The sequence below is a fragment of the Tympanuchus pallidicinctus genome, unplaced genomic scaffold, assembly GCF_026119805.1.
Source record: "Tympanuchus pallidicinctus isolate F22 unplaced genomic scaffold, pur_lepc_1.0 scaffold39, whole genome shotgun sequence".
Classification (NCBI taxonomy): domain Eukaryota; kingdom Metazoa; phylum Chordata; class Aves; order Galliformes; family Phasianidae; genus Tympanuchus; species Tympanuchus pallidicinctus.
The window spans coordinates 1,388,458-1,414,116 of record NW_026294757.1 but is presented as its reverse complement, the minus strand read 5'-3'; the positions used below and the strand labels follow the sequence as shown (position 1 = coordinate 1,414,116).

At 50.9% G+C, this 25,659-nt stretch overlaps 1 protein-coding gene across 4 annotated transcripts in view; it reads right to left on the bottom strand.

The window, feature by feature from the left end:
• Positions 1-22,944, bottom strand: part of NPEPPS (aminopeptidase puromycin sensitive) — a 31,007-nt gene extending 8,063 nt beyond the window's left edge. The window contains exons 1-15 of one of the 4 annotated variants that reach the window (XM_052700242.1): positions 22,756-22,944; positions 15,160-15,244; positions 9,273-9,350; positions 7,908-8,029; positions 6,909-7,016; positions 5,783-5,983; positions 5,233-5,329; positions 5,094-5,127; positions 3,626-3,740; positions 3,108-3,272; positions 2,758-2,862; positions 2,301-2,361; positions 1,486-1,595; positions 773-836; positions 104-243 (exon numbers count right to left, since the gene is read on the bottom strand). In XM_052700242.1, the coding sequence (XP_052556202.1) occupies positions 104-243; positions 773-836; positions 1,486-1,595; positions 2,301-2,361; positions 2,758-2,862; positions 3,108-3,272; positions 3,626-3,740; positions 5,094-5,127; positions 5,233-5,329; positions 5,783-5,983; positions 6,909-7,016; positions 7,908-8,029; positions 9,273-9,350; positions 15,160-15,244; positions 22,756-22,878 (1,608 nt within the window). In that variant the 5' untranslated portion in view covers positions 22,879-22,944. Of the gene's footprint in view, positions 1-103; positions 244-772; positions 837-1,485; positions 1,596-2,300; positions 2,362-2,757; positions 2,863-3,107; positions 3,273-3,625; positions 3,741-5,093; positions 5,128-5,232; positions 5,330-5,782; positions 5,984-6,908; positions 7,017-7,907; positions 8,030-9,272; positions 9,351-9,827; positions 10,014-15,159; positions 15,245-21,649; positions 21,673-22,755 lie in introns of those variants that run through there. The other 3 variants (XM_052700238.1, XM_052700239.1, XM_052700240.1) reach the window with 3 other exon arrangements.
• Between the last annotated feature and the right edge of the window lie 2,715 nt (positions 22,945-25,659).

The window sequence follows — 25,659 nt, the reverse complement described above, 5'->3', positions numbered from 1 at the left end:
GAGGCCCCTGCACAAGAAATACAAGGTTGCAAGGAAAAAGAGAGGGAAGAGGAAAGGAGAACATCACTGAGACCAAACTCAGTGCTCCCTTGTGGCCACTCACCTTCACCCACTGGTCTGGTTTTACATCTTTTAAAACCAAGGTCAGCTCTGGCTTGTCCATCAGCACTTGCATTTTGGCACTGGTGGGGTCGTCACTTGTACAGATACTGATGGGGACCATCCACATGGGGAAATCCTCCCCTAAAAGAGGCAACAACAACAAAGGAAGGCCTAAGGAAAAAGGGTTTGCACACTGAGAAGCCTTGCGTGAGGCTGAAGTTTCGGCAGCAGCTGATGTCAGTATGTTTAAATTTAAACTGACAAAAACCTGAAGGAAAAGGGCAGTTCTAGAGACCAACACCAAGGGTGTCTGCAGCACCTTTGAAGCCTAACACTTGACTTTCCATCTCCAAATAGAGCTGACTTCCATGCAAGACATTTTTATTCATTCACAGCCATAAGACCAGCAGCTCACAGAGCTCCTCAGATGGCAGCAAAGCTCTTAAAGCGGACGTGGGAAGAGAAGAGCCTCAGAATGAAAGCTGAACTGAAGACTGCAGCTTTCACCATAGCAGGAAGACGTGAAAAGCATCACAGCACTCAGCTTTATATTCATTCTGAAGCCTTAAACACCCAAATCCAAGCAGGGCAGCTGCCTGATCACCCAATATTGCTGTCACTGCACCAAAAGGAATGAATGCTCTGCTTCTGCTCCCAGCCCTCATCTTACCAGCATATGGTCCACTGGCACAGAACTTCTTCTGGACTAACTTCAACACTTTGTCATCTTCTTGCTAAAATATAAAAACAAAAAAATCAGATTCTTCAAGAATTCCAACTTATTTCAACGTTCAGAGTTAAAGAAAGGAACTTCAGATCATTTAACCTCAGCTTCCACTCAGCACGACTTCGGTGCGCTCCTCGAACTCACCGAGCTTCCATCCTCCCCCACAAACACAAGCAAGCTCCAGGATTCATTCCACTTCACTCATCATTACTGTTGTGGAGACGCACGTGCCCTGATCACCCACTGATTCTTTGGGGTCTGATTTCACTTCCCAGCCACTATAATCCCAGCTCAGCCTGCGATGCTGCAGCGTAAGCACAATGAGAATGGAGCTGGGAGCACAGTATGCACTGAGGGGACCCACAGCAGATATTCCACTGCCCCTGCAGCTTTTCAAACACAAAGAGCAAACGGGCCACGTCAGCAAAGCCCAGGCACAGGGCCTGCAGTGCCTCTGGATAAACTCTATTTCACTTTCCACCGGGTTCCTCCTCTTCTCCTCCCTGCAGGAACAGACCTGCCACTAAGCAAAGCAATTCACTGCACGTTTTCTAGTTACTGGAAAGCATCAAGTTTGATCTTAAACACAGCAAAAGGCAAAACATCTGCTCTGAAATTAAACCAGCTGCTGTGAGGGGAATTACTGCACAACTCACCTGTTCAGCTTCCACGTAAATGAGTGGAAATCCCATTTGTTTGGTCCATGTGTTCATCACAGCAGCAATAGGTTTACCACTAGCTTTTTCCAGGCTTTCCCAGAGGTCCTCTGTAAGGAAGAAAAGACTGATGAAGGACACCCCGAGCCCCACCGTGTCAGACACTGTTACACCATGGGGCTCTGGGGGGTGGGAGCTGTGGTTACTGCTCCCATTTGCCCACTGTGATCTCCTCTGCCCTTTTGGCAAGTTGTGAAGGCGACAGGTGAGAAAAAGGAAGCAGTTTAAACCACCTGCAGGTGAGGAGAGGGGGGAGAAAACCTGACAGCAACTCAAAGCACGCCATCAATCCAGGCTGCACGCTGGAAGTGGCACAGAGAAGAGCCTCTCCCTGCACTTTTCATCTGTGATGTCAAAAGAGCCAAGCGAGCCACGGCCTGCTTGAGGCTGAAGGTCCAATTGCATGTTTATGAATGACAAAAAAAAAAGGCCTAAGACAAGAGATGTCAGAGCAGACTTTGAACTGTTTACTCATCCATGCAATCAATACTGCCAAGCGTGGCGTGCAGCAGGCAAACCACCAGGCTCCATGTCTATCAGCACGAGGTGCAGCTCCTGCAGTTCACCTCATGCAAGGCACAGAGCCCCCAGAGGGTGCAGAATTCTGGCTGTGCAGGGAAACCTTGTAGGAAACTGGATGCAAGCCCATTATTTCCTGCTTTTCAGTTACTCAGTTGCAAAAGCAGCTACGTAAGAAACCAACACAAACCGTGTCTCAAGAAATTACTTCTCTTAATCACGTAATAATCAGTTACCTGTGGCTGCATTCTTCTGCAGGAACTTTGTTAAATATAAATTCATTCCTTTCCGAAAGTCCTGGGAACACACAATTGGATGCATGTCATGGCACCACAGCAGAGGCCCCTTCCGTCCTCCCTCCGTGCTGCATTTAGATTGAAGGACCAACCCAGGAAGCCCAGGATCCACACCTGTAACTCCCTCCTAAACTCTGCTGCTGCAAAGATGAACTCTTCTGTGTTTTTCCCCAAGCCAGATTTCACCACTGAGATGATTTTATTTCTGTATTTTCCCCACAGCCTCATTTCTCCTAGGTAAGTTCAAGTACAGCCCAAGACCCACACAAAACCAAATACAAACCCAAAACCCACGCAGAAGAGAAGTCTTGGGGACAGAACAGACATAAACTTCAGGTGTTTGCAGTGCAGAAACATTTGAGAACCTACAGTTTGCTCCTGACAACAGACTTTTTACCTCATCACCAATGTAGTCGTGCAGCATTCGGATCACAGATGCTCCCTTGCTGTAAGAAATAGCATCAAATATTTCATCTACTTCGGATGGATGGCCAACACTAACCTGTGATGAAGAGGATAATTAACGGTCAGTTAATTGCCACAATGTTCTGATTTTGTTTGTTCTGTTGCTTAGGGAGTTTTCTGACTGAAGAAAGCAATGTGTAACAGAGGAAAATCCACAAAGTGTGAATGCAACCTTGGGTTTTTCCTTGCATTACGAACGAGCGTACAGCTCTTAACAGGGAACAAAAAACTCACATCCAGCTGACAAGAAAGAAGGGAGATAAGCAGGAGGACAAGGCTTACTTCAATTGGGTGACTGTTGTCTAAGGCATCGAGCTCCTGAGCTCGTGTGTAATCAGCAGAAACAAACTGAGTCCAGATGTCATACTCTGGAAAGCAGTGATCGACACACAGGTACTCAATCCAGGAGGCAAACCCTTCGTTCAGCCAAAGATGGGTCCACCACTCCTGGAAAATGAAGAGGGTGGAATAGTAAAAACAAGATTCCAAGGGCTTTACTTTACCAACAAGAAGTCAGCAGCAAAGAGAAACTTGTAACGTCCTCATTCAGCACAGGGCAGAGAACAGGGAATGCCTGCGAGCAGCAGCTCCTCCCTACGAAGGGGTCAGCAGCCCAAGAAGAGCAGTGAGCACAACTCATCTCCTCCTGCCTTAGGAAAGATCTAGAAATACCTTTCCAGGACACACCAATAAAGAAGGATCTGATAATAAAGCAGCTTTTAAGACTGTTAGGACAGGACACAATAGCATGGACACGAAGCACACGGCAACAAAAAGTAGAACTTGTAGCTGTTAGATACCATGGTCACGAGGTTTCCAAACCACTGATGAGCAAGTTCGTGTCCCACAACCAGAGCCACCCACTGGCGAGACGAAGAACAGGAATTTTTGGGGTCAATGAGCAACGCAGTCTCCCTGTATTTAAAAGAGAGAGGTAACTGAGCAGAGTGAAACGTGCCTAGGTCCAAAAACACAGCAAAAGCAGGTGAAACAACCTAAACGAGCGACAGAGTCGTCGGTACAACTGAAAAAAACCAAGAGGTATTTCAGTTTAGACGTTGCTTTGGTAAGTTCCACAGTTACTGGAATGCTTTGGAGCAACAGTTCCTCACAGCATGCAAGAAAACAAGTGCGGTAACCCAAGCAGGAACGAGAAAGTTTATGCTTTGTGTGTAAAACAGCTCCCCTACGTAATCTAGGAAGGAAGGGGGGACACGACAAGTCTCACCTGCACTGAAACTCCCTTTGCACTGCGTGGTGGATGCACAGCCAACCTCCTCTGCCCCCCTCAGCCCCAAAGGAAGCCCAGCTCCCTCCAGCTGTGTCCCACGCACACACAGCACACGGGAGCCCCCAGCTCAGGCAACACCACCTTCCAACACCCCGCTGCGACCGGGACGCCGTGGGGCAGCGGCTTCAGGACTGCTGTGCTCCGAGGGGCCGAAGCTCCAGCCCAGCTCTGTGCCAACCTTCTGGCCCCAAGGGGATCAAAGCAAGCGTGCCAAATCGAGAGTAAAAGGGGGAAAAAGGAAGCAGCAAAAATTAAGAAAGGCTTCAAAAATAAAATAATCTACTCGTTGGTGGGGTTTTTTCCCCCCCACGGGAGGTAAAAGATTTCATCAAAATCGTAAGAAGTTCAGGTGTGGATTTTTAAACCTGGATTCAAACATCCACTGCAATTCTTTGTTTGTTTGTTTTTTAAGGCCAAATTCAAAGTTTAGCAAAAGAAATTCAAAAGGATTGAAGTCCAAAGCTTCCAAGCCCAATGCAAAAAATGGAGACTCAGTCTAACAGTGTGCACAGATCATGTAGGATTATCAAGCAAAGGTCTAAAAGCTTGATCAGAGGAACACCAAAAACTGAAAAGGAAGGCAAGTTAGCATTTTTCATTTACATGATAATCATGTGGCTGCTACATTGACCAACTTGCCTGCAACATTAAAGGAGGAACCCTTCCAGCTGTGCCAGTAACTTGGAGGGGGGAAAAAAAAAACAGCCAAGAAAGTTCTCTTGGAGAACAGGCAGTGCTGCCAGACAGCTGAAAGCCCTCACACCCTTGGACAGTGCTTACAGAGCTCATTCCTGCCTTCCTGAGGTCTGTGTAGCAATGCACGCTGCTGCAGAAGTCACAAGGATTCAAATTGAAGCAAGAGCTGAAGGTATTGATTTAGTCTTATTTGGGATGACGCCAGCTCCCTAAAACTAATTCCAGTTACTGCTAAGAATTAGTGAACAAAGAAGGGGAAAGACAGTATTTTAACAGCATACCTATAAGTAACAAGGCCCCAGTTCTCCATGGCACCTTTATAAAATAAATACAAAGGTTTATTGATATGGATACACACCTCTTCCTAAACGTTTATCATTCAAATAAAATACAGTTCATCAATAAAGTGAGTTACTTTACCAGCAGCAAAATCTGCAATAGCTATGAGATCAATTTTAGGAAGAGGGTAAGGAACATTGAAGTAGTCCTTATAAAAAGGCAGAGTTTTAGCAGCAACCTGTAAGAGAGAAGAGGAGAAACCTGGTAAATATTTTGTTAACTTGGAACAACTGGTGAAACCAAAAGCTTCCCAATGGCCAAGACCAGCCGAGGAGAGCAGCACACACAAGCTTTCCTCCAGGCAACTCGCTCCCAGCTCCCAAAGCACCTTGGAAGGCTCCCATCCCCTTTTCCTCCCAGGCTGCCCCCTTTCCTTCAGCATTCCTCGTCGCCCATGGATCACAGCTGCACCATTAAATCGAAACGACTCGAGTGAAACGTGCGTTCTGTCATCACAGACACGAGTTTGTCCACAAGTGAAGCCTCCTCCAACATCAAACCCAGTCCCCCTGAGCTACTGAAGCAGAACCACCCTCCCAAAGCTCTGCCAGATCTGTGCGGCCAAAGGAGAGGCGCACGCAGCCTGCACAGCTCACACCACCAATAACAAAATCACCTCGAGTGCATTTACCTCTAATGCAAACTTTCCTTGCTCAGCTTTGCCCACAGGAGTGTAAACACGCACCAAGACCCCATCGAGGGACCTGGTCTCTACAAAGTCATATTCTCCCACCACAAACGCCACCAGATACGTCGACATGATGGGCGTGCGAGCAAACTTGACTTCCACCAGGTTCTCATCATCTGGGTACGGCTTCCGGTCAATGACATTCTTCAACATGAAACAGAAGCAGATTTGTGGAAGTGAAACTGTTCTGCAACGCCTGGCATTCACTACAGCATCGCTAGGAATCGTGTGTTGAACAGGAAAAGAAGTTCCCTGGTTTTATGACACAGATCACCAGTTTCCCCCCCCCTTGCTAAATGAAGCCCCATCACGAATGGAGACATGCTGCTGTGATGCACACATGGTGGAAAGGCAGGTGCTCTTTTATGCTATCTGCTTTATGTTCTATTCCTGGAAAGGCAGCTCAACATGTCAGCTATCAGCTGCTGCCCTGCACACAGGATGTTACGCAGCTCCCTGTAAGGCACGAGGCTCAGACCCAAATACTGAAACAGAAACCATAACCACGTGGTCAGTGAGCAAAGCCAGACCTCGCAGGGAACAGTGAAATGAACTGCATTTACCGAAAGAAAAACATCAAAAACCCATCTTAAAACTCACGTGCTTTCCTCCAAAAGAGCATCCAGAAATATCTGCACCGTGTTTCAAACAGCAACCTGAGAACGTTTGTGTCTGTGACAGAAGTGCTGCCACCTGCACATCAGACATCCTCCAGGGCGAAAAACTCGCCTGTTTATCTCAAGCTATAGCAGCTATACAAACATGCTAAGGGTTGGCTGTTCCCCCCCCCCAGCCACTCTCCATCAAGCAGCACGTGGCATGACATATGCTAGACTTCAGCTAACAAAACAAACGTGCACCACTATGGTTTGTAAGGTCTGTTTAGGTTTTGTGCTAGCATCTGAAATAACAGTACCATCTTTTAAGAGTTCTCTCGATTTACAGCTGCTTACTCATAGCTACAAAGACAGACTGCATTCCTAAGCCCCCAAACACATTTCTCTTCCCATCAGGCAGCTGCCTTTATCGTAGTTGCATTCAGAAGACAGTTGGTGCACCGAGAACTTACCATATTTGACAAAGCTACTCTGTCTTTAGGAACCACCAATGAAATATCAAAAGTCGCCTTAATAGCAGGCTCATCCCAGCAAGGGAAAGCTCTGCGAGCATCAGTAGCCTGAAAGAAGAAAGAAAGTTAACCCAAGAAATCACAAGAAGCTGCTGCAATGGAAACAGCCCAAAAATAGGTATATCTCATGGGCAAGAAGTTGGATGAATGCAGGCTGGTGGTGATGGCACTGTGCACCTCCTCACCAACCCCTATGCTAAAGCATTCGGTGACTGATGCGATCATTTGTTTCTCTCTCTGTTTTTCTTCTTCCTTTGTAACGCAGCTAAAAAGCACTCTGTGCTCTGATGGAATTCTACAGCCTGTGCAGAATTTAGCAGAGTCATGGCAGGAGCAAAGCTCAGTCATGTGAAAGCAGAAGGGCACGCAGGCATTCCCAGACAGCAGACACAGGACCACCTACCCTGCACCCAAAGGAAGCCTTCTGTGAGTGCAAGGCAGCACTCTGTGTTTTCCTGTGGCACGCAGCTATGAAATCACAATATGGAATGAAATTCTGTCCTTATGACCAGGGCTTACATAATGCTTGAGCCATTTTCTGGCTCGCGTTTTGGATGTCATTATAATGCCGAGATAAAGGCAGAATGTTCTAATTAAAAGTTAATATATTTCACAGGGGCAAGCTATACAGATGTGTTTGACCACATCTGCATAAATAGATGCTTCCAAACGCTGCATCTGTTTTATTTATATATAGTGCATCACACATCAGCATGACTGTTGGCTGGGGAATGTGCCAGACCCAGACTGCACCGACCTTCAAGTCACAGCATAAAGGACAGTTTGAGCACTGCCCATCCACCAGAAGCAAAAAAAATAAAAGCTTTTTTGAAGTTTACCCAAAGCAGAACCAAAGCCAGGACAGCAGGCCTGCGCTGCTGCCGAGAACAAAGACCCCACAAGAATGAGAACCCTTGCAAAGAGAAACGCAGCCCGTACCTCAAACTGAGTGACAGCAGCATAGCGTGTGTCTCCAGTAGGGGTTGTGTATTTGCTTCGGTAAAAACCTTTCATTTTATCATTCAGCTCCCCTACAAAGTCTATCTTCAGCGTTCCCGTCCCTGAAACAGAAACAGATTGGACGCTGTTAAGGAAACACCACAGAGCATCTCTTTGGCCCAGACCTGCAGCCTGGGCCTCTCAGCTGGGCCACTGCCTTTGTGAAGATGGCCTTCGGTTCATCCCCACCCACAGGTTTTCTGACTTTCAAACCCTTTGCTCTCCTTATGGAAGAAACGAGATCCAGCAGAGCTAAGCATCAAAACCAGCGCAGGCAAAGCCAGGCGTACCGTACAACAGAGCAGGTTCCTGCAGGTTCCTTCTCATCCTCTGAGCACAACACAGGAACCAAGAGAGATCTCCCTGAAGCCATTTGACAGGCCTGACCCCACTGCCCTCGTGTGTATTTGCAAAAGCACAAGCTGTGGCTGTTCATCCTCTTGAAACTTGCTGCAAAAGCAAAGCGGAGCACTGGTGGCATTCAAGCTCCTAAGTCAATTAGTCTCAGGATTTATTCTGCCCTCCACGACTGGGTGTAAAAGGGGAAACCTGATCTTGATCAGAAAGGCAGCCTGCCAAAATCCCACAGCATGAAATGCCAGCAGTTTATCACCAGACCATCTTTACATTTGTGTTTGAAAAGATGAAGCAAAACAGCTTCATCCAAACCAAGGAGCTAAGCTTCAATCCACAAACCCCACACAAAAAACAATGGTTTCAAACGATTTAGTGCATTCAAGCCTAGGAAAAAGGCTGCAGTAACTCAGATTAGCCCTTTCTCAGTAAGAGGAGAACAGATCATCAGTATGTGACAGAAATAGCTTTGAGCCTAAAGCCCAATAGCAGGTAAATAATTGGAGTCACCTTCACGTTAGAAGCAAACACCACCATTAAGAAAACAATCTCTCCAGTTCCAGGGGCCCACAGTCAAAGCTCTTATCTGTTGTGTTTCCCATGAATCTCAGAGATTTGAGTACCACAGGGACCTTGTGAAAGAGGTCTCTCGAGTCAGGTGTTAATCTGTGCTGCCCGTTCTAAGCATCCATTCACTGAGCAGACACAGAGATAATCAAAGCACTTCCTACAGAAACAGATGAAGAGCAGCTTCTTACGGCACTTCCTTGAGCTGCCTTCTTTCTGCTAGAAGAGGGAACTCCAACTCTAAGGCATTCTCAGAGTCTGACAGCTGACAGCTCAGGTTCCACTCCCTCAGCCTCTGGGGGACACGCAGCTGCTGCTCCAGCTTTGCTAAGCACCACAAATGCACAGGGCAGAGCGAGCTGAAAGCACCTGAATAGCTCTTACCTTTCTGAAGGGTACTGGGAAAGGAGAGGGTAACCTTCTCATCCTCATTCTGATAGTTGAACCCTGTGGCATGTACCTCTGCAAGAGAAAGATTTCGTCTGAAAGGAGATCCAGTGATGCTTTTGTAACTCCTGAGCCCTTCAGGTGAACCCGATCAGCCGAATCCAACAGCAAATCAATGGAGGTTTTGAATAATCCAGAAGGATCGTTTTGAGCAACCAAAGAAACGCCAGCCTTTGTCTGCAGTGACCCCACCTCACCTTGCTTCAAGCCTGAATTCAGCACATTCACTCCAGAGCCTGTGCAGCACTACTCCAACCTTCGAAAACAGCAAGAAATGGCACTGTTTTCCCTCAATATTAAAGGCTTACATTAGTGCAGCAGGAGTCCTGTTAATTACCCTGAGCAGAATGCTTATGATTTAACTAATAATTCGTGGGCTGGTTTGAAAAGCACACTAATGCCCACAGCAAGGTGGTTTTGTTTGGTTATAAGCGCTAAGAAAAACTCGATGCTGATTTTATTTTAAGCATGCCTGTAGACCCACAGACCTACCTTGGAGATGGTGCACCATTCAGCAAGGGCATCCAAAACCAACTGGAATATTAAGCAGCCCGGCATTCATTCACACAGCGTTGGGATCTATTTGTAGATGCAAACATCTCAACTATGAGAGCAAAGCAGGAGAGCTGGGGGAGGGAACCAGCAGAGCAGAGCTGCCCTGCAGCCCGTGGACAGACCCAGCTCCTCCTGGTGCTCCTTCCTGCCCAGCTCCCCAAGTGCCACTGGGGCACACGAAGCAATGCACGACGGCGCTCCTCCAACCACACATCTAAAATAGCTGCACAGGGCCCTGTTGTGCAAGTTCTGCTATCTTTGTCCCCCTATAATTAACTGCTGCCATAACTAGCTATCTCTAAGGAATGCAAATCTGCATCAAAACAGATCAGCAGAAACAGAGACCACACGTCAGTGCCACGAATGAAGCAGCTGGGTAACCCTGGGCACGGCAACATCGTGCAGGAACGCGTAACTCCAGGTTCACAGCGAATATCTGGCAGGTCAGAGCAGTTTGTGAAGATCCACGAAGTGCCCAAACCAGCATCCAGTGACAGCATCCCCAGCACGAACTGCCCACCCCATCCACTAACAGCAAATCTGATGGGAAAACACGGGTTGGGTGCTGAAATGGCAGAGAAGCTCAGGGAGCTTTTCAGAACCGACCCAGGATGCAGCAAAAACGATGCAGCAAACAGCCTCTGCAACCACAGAACGGCCTGGGTTGAAAACGACCTCAAAGATCACCTAGTTTCAACCCTGGGCCACAGGCAGGGTCACCAACCATCAGCCTGGGAGGCACACAGACACACATGCTGCTTTCTGAACAATCACAGAGAGAAGGGACAAAACAGAACTGAACAAAGCAGAACAGCTACTGCTCCGTTGGCTGTGCAGAGTGAAAGGCTCGTTTAAAACAAGGCTGTGATTTACAGCATGCCCTGCCTTCCCTGCTCAAGTGTCACTACCAGAACCCAGGTACGCAGTTTTGGAGGCAGCCCGAACGTTCTCAAGACGTTCAGATAAGCTGTTCTATAGATAGCAGATGTAATTGGAGACGTGGTTTGATTTTGTATAAAACGTGACGTGTTGGTTTGGTTTTTTTTCTGGAATACGATGCTGTCAGCCTTCAGTGGAGGAATAATTGCATGCACCAGTACAGGTTGGGGGATGAGCTGCTGGAGGGGAGCCCTGCGGAAAGAGACCTGGGTGTCCTGGTGGATGACAGGTTGGCCATGAGCCAGCAGTGTGCCCTTGTGGCCAAAAAGGCCAATGGCATCCTGGGGTGCATTAAAAAGAGCGTGGCCAGCAGGTCAAAGGAGGTGATCCTCCCCTTCTACTCTGCCCTGGTAAGACCTCATCTGGAGTACGGTGTCCAGTTCTGGGCTCCCCAGTACAAAAAAGACAAGGATCTCTTGGAAAGAGTCCAGCGGAGGGCCAAAAGATGGTGAAGGGCCTGGAGCATCTCTGCTATGGGGAAAGGCTGAGTGAACTGGGGCTGTTCAGCCTTGAGAAAAGGAGACTGAGAGGGGACCTGATCCAGGTCTATAAATATCTAAGGTGTGGGGGGCAGAATGGCGAGGCCAGACTGTTTTCAGTGGTGAGTGGAGACAGGACAAGGGGAAACGGCTGGAAACTGCAGCATAGGAAGTTCCACACAAACGTGTGCAAGAACTTCTTTACAGTGAGGTAAGGAGCACTGGAACAGGCTGCCCAGGGAGGTGGTGGAGTCTCCTTCTCTGGAGATGTTCAAGACCTGCCTGGATGCCGACCTGTGCGACCTGCTGTAGGGAACCTGCTTTGGCAGGGGGTTGGACTCGATGAGCTCTGGAGGTCCCTTCCAACCCCTACAATTCTGTGATTCTGTGATTCAGTCAGAGCAAACACCACCCTCTGCTCACAGAGCACACAAACCACACCGGCGCTGCCTTCACACCGCGCCGCTCGGCCTTCGGGCAGGGCAGCACCATGACACAACTCGAGCTGTGCAAACAAAGATCTTTACAGGATCGAAAACAACTCCACACCGTACTGGGAAGCTGCGAGAGTTTAAAGATCAGCTGTGAGCCGGATGAGATCAACTGCTGAATCAGGCCTGCTCGGGTTTGCTCGCTGGGGGAAGCCAGCTGTACCCTCAGCAATGGAAAAGTCCCTTCATGGAGGGGCTGTGGTCCATTGCAACTGAACTCACACCAACAGCAAAGCCACGGCCTCCACTTACTGCACGTAGGCTTGGAATTTTTCTATTCCAGACTACAGCAGGATCGATATCCCCTGCTTTACTCCTCACTGTCATTCAGTGGTGGCTCAGAGTTCTCAAAGCAGTTACTGACACATTCACACGTCAGAAAGAACAGAATGCAAATGAAAGATTTGAAGCTACACTCTCTAAACTGACGACTCAGCACTAATAATCAAACCCCCAGCAAAAAGCAGCACAGAAAACCACCAGCAATGCTTCTTGTCATTTAAGAGAACCACTCACAACCGAAGATGTAATTGCAGTTAAAGGCCGTCCGAATTCCTAACAGCACTGAATACAAAAGCTCCTGAGGAGAACAACACGGTTTTGGCAGCCTGCTCACTTTGGAGAGTCTGGCACTGCAAGGTTGCAAGTTAATCACCAGCACATTAGTGCACAGTCTGGACCAAATAGCATGAGAAAATACAAAGCTGCTAGAGCTGCCTTGGAAAAAAAAGCATCCAAATCAGAGCTAGCGACTCTCCCAGACTGGGAGCGCTGCAGATTAGATTTTACAACAGCATTTTAAACAAATTACAGCCTTCCTACAAAGTACTTCCTGAAATGGCACGGTAACGAGATGGAAACGTCAATTAATGATCCCAGTTTCTGTGTTACACACTTCCAAACGTGGAGCCTCGCCAGCGGTTCCAACCGATGTCAGACGGACGCGGAGCAACACGGCCAAGTGGGAATGGTGGGATTGGGACTATCAGAATCAAGCTGGCTGCAGAATAATGCTGCTCCATGCACACAGGTTGGGCTGGGGGCAGGGGGGGGTTGTGTTTTCTTTTTCCAATTGGCCCCACAAAAGGCAGGATGAGATCGACCACTCCAACAGAGCTGCTGGGAGAAGGCAGCTGCACCCACAGCAATGCAAAGCTGACTCCTGTGGAGGGGCTGTTAGAGCTGAGCTCACCCAAACTGCACGGCCACGGCCTCCACTTCCCATCACTGCACTCTGGTTTGGGATTTTCCTATTGCAAAGTACTGAGCTATCAATATCTCCCGATTTATTCTTCACTGTCATTCAGCTGTGGGCTACGTAGCAGAAATCAAGACCGGGACTTGAAAAGTTCAGCAATCATCCCTCAGCTCCCAGTCAAACTTTGGGAATGCATCTGACTGCCCTGGAAATGTGCATTAAGGACCGAATGCCACCCCCTGCTGCCTCCATCCCCCAAAGAACAAACAGGTGGAGCCTTGCAGGAGAAACCCTCACACAGCTCTCAAACATCCTCCATAAGCAACATGAAGAAGATTCACCCAGGGGACCAAACTCTGCTGATTCAGCTGATTTCTGTTGCTTCGTTGGACCACATTTCATATTTGGTTTTTGCGACCAGTTCTAAAATTACCATCCAGAAGCTGTGCACAATAGAAGCATTAGTAAGACTGACTTGATCTGTATCAACAGGTGCCAGCAAACAGTCTGCCAATTTCATGCAATTTTACTTCCAAAGCCATTATACTATTTGGCAGTTTACCAACCTGAAAGATACGCTTTAACCCCACGAAGCCAGACTATAATTACAGACAACATGCCAAACTGCACCTCTAGTATTTATGCTGCAGCACTTGGAGAGGTGAGCACCCACACTGCAGCCCTCCGCGTCCAGAGCCCGAAAGCTGACATCAGAATGAAGAAACTCAAGCTACAGAAATTGATTTCCAGTTTACTCAGTTTTAAAGACAAAAGCCTCTGTGAATCTCTGCTGTTAATACTTCAAGGGGAGTGCACCACTGGTAAGGAATATAAAAGCAGACCCCCTGAAGGACAGTGAGATCAGCTCCGAAAACACGAAAACGAGCCACAAACATTCTCTCTATTTTATTAACTTCCCTTGACTGGAGGGGAAAGTAATGATTCTCAGGCACCTTTTCCATTTGTTTTCACTTTCTCAACAGCAAAACAAGGAGCCAGCAGGCGGTGTGGGCTGGGGCACAGTGCTGGATGGAACAGACCCCACCAGCCCTGCTCCTCCCTGCACTCTGCGTGCTGCTTCCCTGCTGCAGCACCTCTGCTTTCTTTGGTCCTACATTAAAAAAGCACCAAACAGATTTAAGTGCAAAAACTCCCTGTTTGCCACACCAAACTCCACCAGCCTGAGGACAGTGCTATTCCAGAGAGGGCACTGCAAGAAGAATGAAGCAGTCCCAAGGAAGGCAGGTTCCTCGTGCAGGGGTTCAGGCACAGCCCTTCCCTCCGAGGCCCCCAGCTGCTGGGCAAACACACCTGGGGAGTTTAACCCACTCTCCATGGCCTCACACACTCCTTTAATTCACAACCCAGTTCTGACACAGTTGCTCCTATGACTCTTCCTCCTGCAGAGCCTTTTGTTGTCTGAGTGATGTAAGCAGCAGTTGTACGTCGTGGACCAAATTACTTCAATGCCTGAGGCAGCAGAGGCTCCCCGTGACAGCCAGAAACCCTTCACCCACTATCAAAGCATTACTCCATTCCAAGCTCCTGATTTCCCACACCTTGATCATTTCATACTGTAATCACTGTAACTCTTTTTGGGCCTGCTAAAATCTCCACACAGTAGAATTGGTGACGACATCAACCTCCACGGCAGCGTATCATGACAGCTCCTGCCTGTGTCCCCAAGAACCTCCTGTCTTCCAGTGCACTGCCTGCTCTCCTCCACACAACCACCTTTTTCCACACCAGGAAAATTCTGTTCCATGTCAATTAAGTTTTGTGCACTTTTTCAGACCCTTCACAGTGAGGATTTCCTACTGCTGGCCACTCCTGACCCAGCTCTAAGCTAAGCCCTTGCTGCAGCATTTGTCAATATTGCCAAGTCCAGAGGTGCAGAGGATGTTTTTTTATGCAGGTACAACAAACAAACAAAGTCACAGCAGGTGCCCTTTCGCCTACGACACACAAATGGGAGAGCAGGCCAAAGGAAACTTGAGGCAACACACAGGAATGGGGAAAAGAAAGGCTGGGGAACTCGCTGCATGCTTTACAGGAGGGCAGCTCCTCCAATGATGAGATGTATTTTCTATTGAAGTCGTTAACCGTTGGCAGCAGCAACAGAAACACACTGCCATAAAGCAGCAGCAGAAGAGCAGCCCTACCTTCGTCTCCTTCTGGCGCATAGGAGGCTGTAATGATGTCGATGTCAGCACAGTTCATCACAATCTGGTTGGTGCCATGCTTCACCTGCAAGAGAAACGTCATCAGCACCAGGAATAAGGGAGCAGAGTAAGGGAGCACAGGGCGCAGGGCACCCCAGCGAGGCAGGCATTCTCACCTCCACTCCATCTATCAACTCCCACATCACCACGTGCTTCCAAGGGGCAAAGAAGAGAAAGATTTTCCACCCCCCGCTCTCGTCCTTTTCAGAACCCGAGTGCCTGAATCCCACTCCAACCCTCCGTCCCTGCTTATCAATACTGTAATATTTCAGGGAATGGGCTGCCCGTTCAATACGTGTGCTGGACAATAGGGCCCTTGTACATGCCTGGAAGCCAAGACCAATGAAAACAGATGGAAAGCTGTAGGCTTCCTTTCAGCAACGACCTGGAGGAGACTGCAGAACAAGTGGAATGCTTGTGAACACAAACCCACACCTCCCAGAGATCACAGGCAGCACAACTTACAGGCTCAGCATTCTGCACCGGTGACGATGGTACAAGTTCTTAAGGTTAAAAACATCTGCCAAGAAATTCCCTTTACATTTTCCTGAAAGCTTTCCTTCTGCCAGCTCTTGGCTACGCACGCTTTGCTTTATTTAACAAGCGGCCGGCTCCCAGCGTAGTCACAAACCACCTCCCTGTGCCAGCTCCCTATTTGGATGCAAGAGCTCGAACACAGAAGAATTCAAATTAAATATCAATTAATTACAAAGGGGCTAAATATTTGGGAACTAAACTAGGAATTATTCAGAACCTTAGGGCTGCAGCCACCCAAACCAGCACGCTGGATGGAGCCGGACAGCACTTCAGGCAGCAGGCAATGCCTGCTCTGCAGAGGAAAGAGAATCCTTCCAACAGCCACTGCCGTACCCAGACACTTCATTCCTTACAGCATGAGGACTTGCAGCCTTTTCTCATTGCTTTTTGCCTCCTAGTGCCCTGTTAGCCCTCTCCCTGCTACCAGCAGAGCCACAGCAACCAAATGTGAGCATCAGTGCTGGGGATGCTTCAGGCATCCAAGGAGGGGAGCCTGGCAGCTCTCAGCCCCCAGCCCTCCTGCCCAGGCTGACTGCAGGAACGCTTCCTCAGTCCTTGTGTGCACAAGACCCAAATCTGGTCGGTGATGAGAGGCTTAAGAAATTTAAGCGTGTAACTTAATAGCATCATTAAGAATGGGCCATCTAATCTAATAATCTGCCTGCCCAAGTGCTAAAACCTGGTTGCCCAAGGAAAGCCCCCCCCCCCTCAGATGCTTCACTGGGCACAAACCTCCCCCAGCAGTTTCTCCATTCTCTCATCGCCTCCCTCACTGCTCCTCATTCCAGCAGCTGAGCTGGCTGTGCACTCAGCACCCAGCTCCTTTCCCCACGGTGCCCCTGAGGGTCACAGAACCAAACCAACAGCACCCAAAGACCTGCTTGGGATTCCACAGCAAGGGATACAACACACGTGCAAGGCATGAAGCTAACAGACAGAACAGCTGCAGAACTCGGGCTGGAGCCGATGCTTCCAGTACAGACTTGCGATCTGAAATCCACGTTTTCCATTTGGTGTGCATGAAACCAAAGGATTGCAACACCTCCCAAAAGACAGAGATCCAAGCCCCGATGATTTTCATCACAATTCTAAGGTTTGGGGTTTTTCGAGGTCTTCTAAAACGCAGAAAAAGAAATCAGGATGAGAAAATCTTTTTATAAAAGAGTACTTGTGAAGACCTTTATTCAATCTACAAATCCAAATCTCTCTGGATTAAGAATTCAAGATGCATAAATAGTTGTCCAAATTGCAGACAATACTGGATTTAACAATAGACTTGATCTGTAAAAAATGAACTCTTCTGAGGACAGAGGAATTTCCAGCACAGCACTGTGCTGCAGAATAAGAAAGTTTACGTTGAAGCGGAGACGAATTCAGAGGCTCCTCAGAAAAGCAATTACCTATTCTTAGATTTCCCTTGCCTCCTACAAACAGTGACATGGAAGAGGCATTTAAAAGGATTGAGCCAGGAGATGGCAAACGTCCTCTGAAAGATGAAAGGTAAAACTCAGTGCATGGGTGCAGACATCCAGGACCACGCACCGCACTGCTGAGGCTCTGCTAATTGAGTTGTGGAAGGAAGGAAAGCTCTCAGGTTGGTGCAGAGGCCTTGGCCAAGAGCCTGCTCCCTCCGATCGCCCAGACGATGGACAGCAGACACACCTGGAAGAACAGCAGCAGCACAGAGCCACAAACCACCCGTTTATCTCGTGAGAACCTGCAGCACAGCCCCACTGGGAATGGAAGGAGGGGATGAGCCTCAAAGCTTTAAGCTCGCTGCTTCCCACGGAGCTCTGGCAGCGTTCAGAGCCAGCACTGCCCCAAAACACACTGCAGACACTGGGCTGCTGTGGTGCTGATGCTCTCCCAGCCCAGCACGTCCCCTTCCACGCTCAGCACTTGGGAAGGCAAATCTGAGATGCCAGCTAAAGCTGCACCCAAAAAGTTTTCCCAGGGAATATCGTGCTGCACACAAGGGCTGAAAAGGCCGATTACTCAACTATTGTGCACACCACAATGTTCATTTAGCACAAAAAGATGAAATCACTCTTGCCTTAGTGCTCTACAGCTCCTTTCCAGTTACATTTCCTCCTATGGGCAGGCTGAGCCCAGGGCCAGGGGCTGTGAGCACGGTGGCACCTACACTGTTATTCTGACAGTGAGAAACAATGAAGACTTCAGCAGAGCTGTGCCAAACATGACTCAAAGATGCTGGGAGGCCGTTTGTTTTCTCTAGCAGGAAAGGACTCGATGGAAAAACTTTTTTCAGGACGTGAGAAACAAGATTTTGAATGGCTGTGGAATGCCAGCCTACCTGAAACGCAGCGCTGGGTGCTCAGCAGGCACCTTCTGCAGCCAAAAGTAATTCTGCAGGGCCTTTTGCAGGTCCAGGTAATTACATCTTGTAACTCTGCTTCACAATACTTGCCTTAATGCAGCATTACAGCCAGCATGCACACTTTCAGCTTTTACCCTCTAAAAATAGGCAACTAAAAATTACTTCAGTTCTCTTCTAAGAAGCAGCTTTTTAAGAATTCCTGAATACAGTGAGAAAAGTATAAGAAGGTTTTATTAATTCGTATCTTAGAGGAAATCAAAGAAGCCAAGCAGTAAAACTACCACTGCCAAGACCAATAGGTGCACTGGAAAAACCCCCTTCACTCCAGTGGCCATCCCTACACCCATCTGCAGCAGCCACAAGTGCTTCAGAAGAGAACAATTTGCATGGACAAGCAAATCCCCCTGGAACTGCAATGAATGCCATCACCTCAGCGCTGTGAAATGCAGAGCTGGAGGGGAAAGGAGCAAAGATCCCCACTTCCTGAGGAGCAGCAGCAGGCTGCAGCGCTCAGCACAGCACCTTCAGTGCTCACCTTCCCCAAATTCAGACCTGATTTCATGGGCTGCAAATGTAAACTACAAAGCTGGATAAGAAGACTGTGACACTCACCACCTCCTGCCCACCTCAGGAGATGCAGAGCACAAATACTACACCTGTTACAGCTCCATGTCTCAAGGTTTACATGCTGGAGTGTCAATCTTTAACCGGCACGCAGTGAGATCGGAAGACTGCGTATCTTTAGCTCAGCTCACTCTGCCTTATCAGCCTATTAAAAGCAACAGATACAGGTTAAACACTGCTAAATATAACAGAGCATCCCTAAGACACGTTGAAGGGGCTGGGAAAGATCCGTGCACGAGCCCATCCGCCTCAGGTTGGGAACTCCTTACTGTACAAATGCAGTTTGTGAGGGGGGAATCGCTGCTGTGCTGCCCACAGCCAGCAGCAGGCAGGCAGCACTGCACCTCCTGCCCTGCACAGCCAGCTGAGCCCTCAGGGCTGTGCCAGCACTGAGAATTCCCTCCTGGAGGCTCCCAGAACGCTGAGCTTCAGCAGCCAGCTGTGTTTCTGCCTTACTCAGCACGGTGCAGGAGAGCAGGCCGTCAGCACGACCCCTGTGTGCCCCACACCCTCCAGCAGCCAGCAGAGCAGTGCACGGTGCTGATGGCTGCCCCCCGAGCACCAGGGCCGCAAGAAATCAATCTGCAGCTCACAGATGAATAAAGGAGATTAACTGCTTCCACTCAAAAAAAAATAAAAAAAAAAAATTAAAAATAAAACAAAACAAAAAGAAAAACCCAACCCAAATCTTCATTGTGCTCATTCTGAAACATCCACACCCCCAGATGAATGGTTCACAGCTCCAGGAGTGCAGCTGCTGGAGGGGAGCAGGACCACAGCAGGCGGTGCTGCTCCAGACCCACAGCTGCCACGCAGGATCTGCTCCTCCCCACGTCCTGCCTGTGACCAAAGGCCCCCGTTTCACGAGGAACCTGCAAGGATTCCTGGCTTTTAAGCCACGCCAATGGAAAACTGTCCGTTTATATAATTGTTACATAATTCTCCAAGCTTCCAATGCACTCCTATGACCACAATTTACACGATTTAAGGATCTCAGGTAAGCACTCAAAACTTTGGAGTTAGGCCGCCACGCACTTCACAAGCTAAGTATTAAATGTTATCATGGGACAGATTAGAGCATTGTTCCTTTATCAGGGAACAACAATTAGCAGGCACAGGGTCACTTCCCTAACTTGAAAACCTGAAGTGCCATCATAAACTGCAGGCACGTATTCTTTCTTTTTAAGCCTCTGAAACCAGTCTGCTCACTGCTGACACCGAAGCAGCTCCTTATCTTTTGAATCACAGAAGGCTTTGCTCTCTGAAGCCGTGGAAGAGATGCATCACTCCTGAGTGGGGCAGAAAAGCAAAGTGTTTCTGTTCAGATCCTGACAGACGCCTCCCTCAGTGCCCACAGCCAGGAGGGCTCAGCAGAGCTTTTTCAGGGCCTGGTGCTCAAGCTGAAAGGCTTAAAGCTCTACACAGAAAGCTGCCAAACCCTGCTCACAGCCAGCAGCACAAACTCACCCATCAGGTGTTTTGCTCCTGGTGTCTCGACTAGGAATTACAGCCCCTGTTAATTCCAGTTTGCTGTTCAATATGCAGAAGAGCAAATGAACATTTATGAAGCGTATAAACGAAATTCCCATCATTTAATCCTGCTCCATTTTGGTGTCTCAGTTTCAGCACTCGCCCTGCAATCAGGAAGCATCTCCCCTTTCACTGCTCAAGGTGGATTTCCACTCGCCCAGCCATAATCACACTGGAATGGGGCAGAGGGACTCACGATCACGCTTTACTCATTATTAAAAACCATTTCTGGGCTTTCAGGAAGGAGCATTCTATCTCATGATTACTTTCATTCCTTACCCAAAATCTTGAAAATCCAGTTTGTCTCACTGTTAAATCCCTTTCACCTCCAGGCCTGCACAAGGGATGCTGAAAGCAGGATGAACCCCGCTCTACTTTACGAAAGCTGCTAACAGAAATGGTCAACAGGTCCTCAAAGGAGCCAACGAGATCCAAAAGCACGCGAGTTATTTCTTCTAGACTCAGCCTCAACTCAGTAAGGCACAACCAGCAAACGTCAGCACATTCTCATTAAGCAAGCCATTCCCTCGCACCTAGCATTGTTGGAGAGCTGGTTCTTCTTCTCCCCAGTAGGAGCACAAGTTATCCTCTCATTTTCTGGAGCGTGCCTTCACCAGGCTGGGGACACCAGCAGCCAAGCAAGCTTCACATCTGCAGCACTCACCACATCCACCTTCTGCACACACCTGGGACGCAGCCTGGAAACTCTCCCATGGTTGTTATGTTACTCAGAGGCTTCAGAATAAAGATGCATCACATCAGAGGCTTTTAAAACATCCCCCTGCTCCGTTTCTCTCTCCCACGGGAACAACGCGCTGCCACAGCGAGAGCTGAATTGGTGACAACCTTGAACCCTCCGCACCAATGCTCTTCCTTATGCCCTCAGCTGGTCAGAAAGTCCAGAATGCTGCACTGTCAGGTGCTGCCTCTGCCCTAAGAAATCACTGAGCAATCCCTCCAACAGCAGCAAAGAGCACTACCATATCCCAGCAGGGCTAAAATCCACAAAACCCCACACCAAACCCATAAGAAGGCTCCGAACCAACACGATTCCTGGAATTCAACGAAGTTTCCACGGCTGCAGCTCAACACCACTCGCTCCCAGCAGCCAGCCTGGCTTAAAAACCCGTCGCTCCCCTCCCCCCCGTGTTATTTTTAACCGGGCTGATTGCAGTGATCCCATTTGCAGTGCAGCCCCACAGCTGCACCAGGGCCCAGCAGCAGCACTTGGGCGCGAAGACAGGAATGGGTGCTTGGGATCCAAGCGGAAGAGATGGGGAATTTCTGCAGCCCCAAGGCAGCACGCTGTGGGAGGACCGGTGCTGTTTGACACCGGCACGTCCATTGACACCCTTCTTTTTTTTTTCTTTTCAGGATTTCTTCCACATGACACAAACTTACTCATCCTCCTGCGGGTCCATGGTCACAAGGGCTCACAGCTCAGCCCCCCAAAAGGGTCCCACAGTGCTGCAACCTACAAGGCTCTGGCAGCCCCCTGAGCACCACAGGGCAGCTCCCATTGGCCCCCCAGCCCCCTGCAGGCCCTCAAGCCCCAAACTGGCCCTCTGATCCCCCCCCACTGACTCTCTACCCCCACAATGGCCTTCAGACCCCCCCCAATGGCCCCCAACCTCCCACTGGCCCTCAGATCCAACACTGGCCCTCAGATCCCCCCCCACTGACTCTTTACCCCCACAATGGCCCTCAGACCCCCCCAATGGCCCCCAGCCTCCCACTGGCCCTCAGACCCAACACTGGCCCCCAACAACCCCCCATTAGCCCTCAGACCCTCCCATTGGCCTCCAGGCCCTCCCACTGGCCCTCAACCCCCACATTGGCTCTCAGACCCATATCAGTCCCCCCAACCTCCCCCCCACTGACCCTCAGACCCCTCCATTAGCCCTCAGACTCCCCCACTGGCCCTCAACCCCCACACTGGGTCTCAGATCCCTCCTCACTAGCTCTCAGCCCCCCTCACTGGCCCTCAGTCCTCCCACTGGCCCCCAAGCCCCACATTGGCCATCACACCCCCCCCACCGGCCCTCAGTCTACCCCTTGGCCCCTGACCCCCCCACTGGCCTTCACACTCCTCCACTACTTCTCAGACCCCCCACTGGCCATCAGATCCCCTTGCTGGCCCCCAACCCCCACACTGGCTCTCAGACGCACATTGGCCCCCACTGGCCCTCACACTCCTCCACTGGCCCTCAGACCCCTCCATTAACCCTCACACATCCCCCCCCCCCCCCCCCCCAACACTTCCCACTGGCTCTCAACCCCCACATCGGCCCTCACACCCCCCCCACTGACCCCCACACCCCCATTGCCCCCCGGCTGCTCCCCGCCGCCCCCCCCAATCTCTCCCTCCACCCCTCCCCCCCCTCGCCTCACACCGCGGCCTACCCCGACCCCCCGCACCCCGACCAGGCCTCACGGGGCGGGGCCGCACCCGAGGCCCTCCTGCACCTGCCCGGCCTTACCGGGAACGTTGAAGGGATTGCGCTCACCTGCACGGCGGCTTCCAACTTGCCCTCGAAGGTGAAGTCGATGAGGTCGGGCTTAAGGCACAGCCCGTAGTTAAGGGGGCTGACGTCGGCGGGGAGCCGCTCGAAGGGCCGCTTAGCCGGCATGGCGCAGAGCGCCCCCCAGCGGCGGGGCGGGGCGGCGGAGAGGAATGAGAATGAGGGAAGAGTGGGGGGGGTTGGGGGGGGGGCGCTGCGAGCGGCGGCGGCCCCGCACCGATACAGCGAGCGGCGGCGGCGGCGGCGGCGGGAGGGAGGCAGGGAGGGAGGGGCGGGGGCGCGCGCGCGCTCCCGGCACGAGGAGGCCGAGAGGGAGGAGGAGGAGGAGGAGGGGAGGAGGAGGAGGAGGAGGGGAGGAGGGACGGCGCGTGCGCGCGCCGCGGCGGCCACGCGGCCGCGCACGTAGAGAGAGGCGAGAGCGCGTTGCGTAACGGGTGCGCGCCGCCCCGCCCCATAGGGAGCGAGAATTGGGGGGGGGTGTTGGGATGGGGGGTTGTGTGGGGCAGCCGGGGATCTGCTGTGCTCCGCCCCCCCTTACAACACCACCACCGCCACCACGCTGCCTGCAGGGACAGCGACCCACAGAATCACTGCATGGTTTGGGTTGGAAGGGAGCTCAAGGATCGCGAAGCTCCAACCCCCCCCCCCCGCCGCATGCAGGGCCACCGACCTCCACATTTCATACCAGGCTGCCCCATCCAACCTGGCCTTGAACGCCTCCAGGGATGGACGTGTTCAGACCCCCCACTGGCCCTCAGGCCCCTCCATTAGCCCTCTCACACCCCCCAGGTGAAGCGGTGAGGTGCTGGAACAGCTGCCCAGAGAGAAGGACAACCCCTGTGAGCAGCCCTGTTCCAGCACCTCACCGCTCTCAGAGCAAAGAACTTCCCCCTGACATCCAACCTCAATCTTCTCTCCCTCAACTTCAAGCCATTTCCCCCTTAGATATGACTATCATTCCTAACACCCAATCTGATCCTCCCTGCTGCAATGTGAGGCCGTCTCCTCTCATCCCATCGCTTATTCCTGGAGCAGAGAGCAAGCCAGCTCGCTGCCAGCCTCCATAGGGGGTTGTGGGATGAGATAAACCCCCTTCCTTGTGCTTCCTTTGCTCCAGGCTGACCCACCCCGGCTCCTTCAGCCTCTCCCTGCAGAGCTGCGGCGCTCCGGACCCCTCTCAGCTCCATTGCCCTGCTCTACTTGCACTCCTCAATGCCTTTCTTTGCTGCCCAAAACTGAGCACAGCACTCAAGGTGCAGATCAGTGCTGAGAACAGATGGACAATCCTTCCAGCTCCGCTATCTGGGAGCTCAGGGCCCTTTTTGCTGCATTAATCAGCCTCTCAGCCCCTGCACCCAGATAAGGCAGCACAGCACTGCTACCCACCCATCTCAGCCCCATAAGAGCTGCAAAACACCCAGCTCAGCTCCTCGGGCTTTGTGGAAGATGCAATGCAAAGAATCCGCCTTCGAAAGCTCCGTGCTCAATACAGCCAGCAGTATTTACAGGGCAATCGACGTCCCAAGTGGGTGCTGCTGGACGGCCGGCTGCTTTCGTGACAAACACCAGCAGGAAGTTTAAAAATTCTTCATAAAGCCTTTATATGGGAAAGAAAAAGGGCAAAAAATGGAATTCCAGCCTCCCCAGCCCTGCCCTGTGCTGAGCCGGTTCAGCCCCGGAGCCGCTCCATGGGGCCAATAATTGCCTTCTGTTGCTGCAAGCCATGCAAACCCACCAAAACCCAAAGATTTATTTTTGCTGTGATGTCTTGTTGGATCACATAGAAGCCAGCAGCAAGCAAAAGGGGAACAGGGATGTGCTGAGGGCAGGAGGAGCCTGCAACTGATGGGCTCCTCCAGGCCTGCAGGATGCATGGATGCAGGCAGGAGGGATGGATCTGCTCTGGGAACAGCTTAGGAGAGAGGACAGAGCTCTGACTGCAGCCCGGGCTGCTTGGTGCCCCGCTCCCTGCGGCAGCTGCTGGCCCACACCGCTGCATTGTTCCATGACAGATGCTGTTGTCAGCAAGCAGCACGAGAGAAGGGATAAAAGGGAGAGAGAAACCTGGCGAAGCCTCTGCTGCATCCTGAGCAAACGGGTTCTGTGGTAGCACCAACGTGGGGAGACAGCAGGGCTGGGTGGGGAGCCCCAAGTCTGCACCGAGCGCTGCCTGTGCACCATTTTACTTGGGGAAACAAGGGAAAAACCCAACAATAGACAGATCCCAGAGAGGCTTTCCCTTTCTCCCTTTTTCTGCTGGAGTTTTTGCCATCCCTGCCAAGAGCGGGAGCAGCCGGAGGGCACCGGCTAATCCTGCCTCGCAGGTCCTGCGGTGGCTTAGGGCAGGAATTTGTGGCATTTGGGAGCAGGGGACGGCGCTGGGAGCCGTGGGGCAGCAGGAGCAGGGCTGGGCGTTCTGCACTGCTGCATGTGCTGCGTGCTGTGCTGCGCCGTGCAGTGCGTGCCAGGCCGCCTGTTGTCCTCCTGTTGGCCAAGTACCTGGGGCGGGTTGCACAAGCACCTCTGTAATGCAGGGATGGAGCCAAACGCGGCCAAACCCTGCGTGGAAGAGCTGCAAGCAGCTCGGCCCTGGGTGCTGAGCTGTGCTCTGCTTTTTCCAGTGCTCCCATCCTTCCAAACCCCACCCTGGGGCAACCCTATAGGGTGAAATGAGGCAGATTTGCAAGGGGTCACACGCTGGCTGGAGCCACCATCAATTATCATCTCTGGATGATAACTGGCCACCACCAGCATCGCTGGAGCAGATTGCAGTGTGTGGCCGCGCTCTGCTCCCCCCAGCTGCTGCAAGAACCCCCCGTGGTGCGCGGGGGGGCCGGGCCCGATAGCAGCATGGGCTGGGATCAACGGTCTCGAACACAGAAGAGCCGT